We start from the raw sequence: 2,372 nt of genomic DNA on the forward strand, positions 1-2,372 counted from the left end.
GGGGAGGGAGAGAGGAAAGTTGACTGGAGCCCCAGAGATCCATGAAAAAAAAAAAAAAAAAGAAAAGGAGGAGGGGAGAGAAATGTGCAGTGATAAGTGCTTTCTGTTGTAAAAGTTATGACAGAAAATAAGAGTTTGATTCTGGCAGAAACAAACTGGCAATGTGGGTCAAGGATTAACCCACAGGGATGCTGGGATAACATCTCCTGAGACATGTCTCTAAATTACATCAAAAACTTCTATGAAGGATGTGTAAGTATTATACAAGCAGCAGCAACAACAATTGTATGAGTCCTATCTGTTATTTTAACATGATTTGCATGAGTGCTGATGAATAAGGTCCTCTACATGTATGGAGAATGATATAAATATCAACCGTTTGCTTCAACATATTCTGAATTTAAATAACTGTAACTAGAATAATTCAGGAATTACTTTTAGCTGTTGGTGCTTTAAAGCTGATCGCTCTCTCAATTTGATAATTGAGAAGAGAAGCTGTAATGACAACTAAATAAACATTATTTGCTTATTAAGATAGTGTGTATACTAATGAATTTAATGTTGGATTTATTATCCAATTTTTTAAAAAGGTACTAGATATACTAAGATTACCTTGATTTTATTGCAAAAGGTTTACAGGGGTAAGGGATATTAATTAAATTCAAAGCTTTTTACAAGTTTCCAAAATTATTTATGTCATTGGCAACAAGTTCCTATTTGACTGTTGCACTTCAGATTTTCAAAGTGAAAAGGGTAAGAAATCTCAAAATGCAGGATTTGAATTGGGCTTGATGATCTCTAAGTTCCTGTCTTTCTTTGAAACTTTATGAATCTTAAATTTTTTTAAATGTGATAATGAAATCATCCTTTAAAATATCCCCCTTTAATGTTTGTTTTCAAAAGTTTTTTTTTTCTCCTAAAACTGTAACAGATGAAGCCTCCCACCGTGATCGGTCAATTCCATACCCTTTTCTTTGGATCGGTCAGAATGTTCTTCCTTGGGGTGTTAGGCTTTGCAGTTTATGGGAATGAGGCTTTGCACTTCAGTTGTGATCCAGACAAGAGAGAAATAAACCTCATCTGTTACAATCAGTTCAGGCCAATCACTCCACAAGTAAGTGTTTCTGTGTGCACAAATGTAAACCTTACTCCACACCAGATAAAATTGTTTTCTTTTTAAATGTAAAATAATGTCATAATAAGATGAAGAATATTCTAACAGGTATTATTTCTAGAATAATTACCTTTTTAAAATATTAGCTGTATATTTCAGGTAAATTAATTTGAGTTGGTCAAGAGTTTCTTCCAAGTCCAGCATCCTATTATCTATTGATGTTAGAATTATACTCCAGGCTTGTAATTAGAAATGGAAATTGAGTAGATACTAAAATAACGTATTCCATCATTAGTAGTAATTGGTAGGTGATGACAGTAAAATATGACTACATTTTTACAATTACTAAGTGTTTAAAATTTTAAACTCTAAACATCTTGGTAATTAAATGAGATTATGTCCAGCATTACCACCTTCATTATATTATTTTTATCCTCATAAGACTTACAAAACTTAGAATTTTTAAATTAGCCTCTATTGAGGGTCAGTGAATTATGGGTTTTTTTAGTGTGTTTTTTCATTACGTGTTGACTGATTTGACTAAGATATTTCTGACATACTTTAGGTGTTCTGGGCATTACAACTAGTGATTGTCCTGGTTCCTGGAGCTATTTTTCATCTTTATGCTGCATGTAAAAGCATCAATCAAGAATGCATTCTTCAAAAGCCCATCTACACTGTGATTTATATCCTCTCTGTTTTATTAAGAATTAGTCTAGAAGTGGTAGCATTTTGGCTTCAGATTCACCTCTTTGGTTTCCAAGTAAAACCTCTCTACCTGTGTGATGCTGTGTCTCTTCGGAAAAAATTTACTACCATAAGATGCATGGTGCCAGAACACTTTGAGAAGACCATTTTTCTCATTGCAATGTATACATTTACTGTAATTACAATAGTCTTATGTGTTGCTGAGATTTTTGAGATAATATTTAGAAGATTATGCTTTCTAATTAAGCAATGACCAAAAGGTTGATTACCTACTGTCATGCCACAATTATTTATCAACCATTTTTATTTAGTTTTATCTCATTCAGTGAGTATCTCAATTTCAAACATAAATATCTGTTCTTCAAACTAACCTCAGTGTGTCTAAAATTTATGTCTAGTATAAAGTACAATACTCAGTTCTAAGGCAGGGATTCTTTTTTTTTTTTTTTTTTTTTTTTTTGCGGTACGCGGGCCTCTCACTGTTGTGGCCTCTCCTGCTGCGGAGCACAGGCTCCGGACGCGCAGGCTCAGCGGCCATGGCTCACGGGCC

General features: G+C 33.6%; 1 protein-coding gene across 1 annotated transcript; it reads left to right on the forward strand.

The window, feature by feature from the left end:
- Positions 1 to 213: 213 nt before the first annotated feature.
- On the forward strand, positions 214 to 2,075 carry GJE1 (gap junction protein epsilon 1). The gene is made up of 3 exons (XM_030852855.1): positions 214 to 252; positions 932 to 1,114; positions 1,680 to 2,075. Exons 1-3 carry the CDS (start codon positions 214 to 216, stop codon positions 2,073 to 2,075), a joined length of 618 nt encoding a protein of 205 aa, XP_030708715.1.
- Positions 2,076 to 2,372: the final 297 nt, after the last annotated feature.

The sequence above is a fragment of the Globicephala melas genome, chromosome 14 (assembly GCF_963455315.2).
Source record: "Globicephala melas chromosome 14, mGloMel1.2, whole genome shotgun sequence".
NCBI lineage: Eukaryota > Metazoa > Chordata > Mammalia > Artiodactyla > Delphinidae > Globicephala > Globicephala melas.

Coding starts and splice junctions, on each gene's coding strand:
- GJE1 (XM_030852855.1), top strand. CDS start 214: ATGTCTCTAAATTACATCAAAAACTTCTATGAAGGATGT. Junction 253..931: donor AAAACTTCTATGAAGGATGT/GTAAGTATTATA, acceptor AAACTGTAACAG/ATGAAGCCTCCCACCGTGAT. Junction 1,115..1,679: donor TCAGGCCAATCACTCCACAA/GTAAGTGTTTCT, acceptor GACATACTTTAG/GTGTTCTGGGCATTACAACT.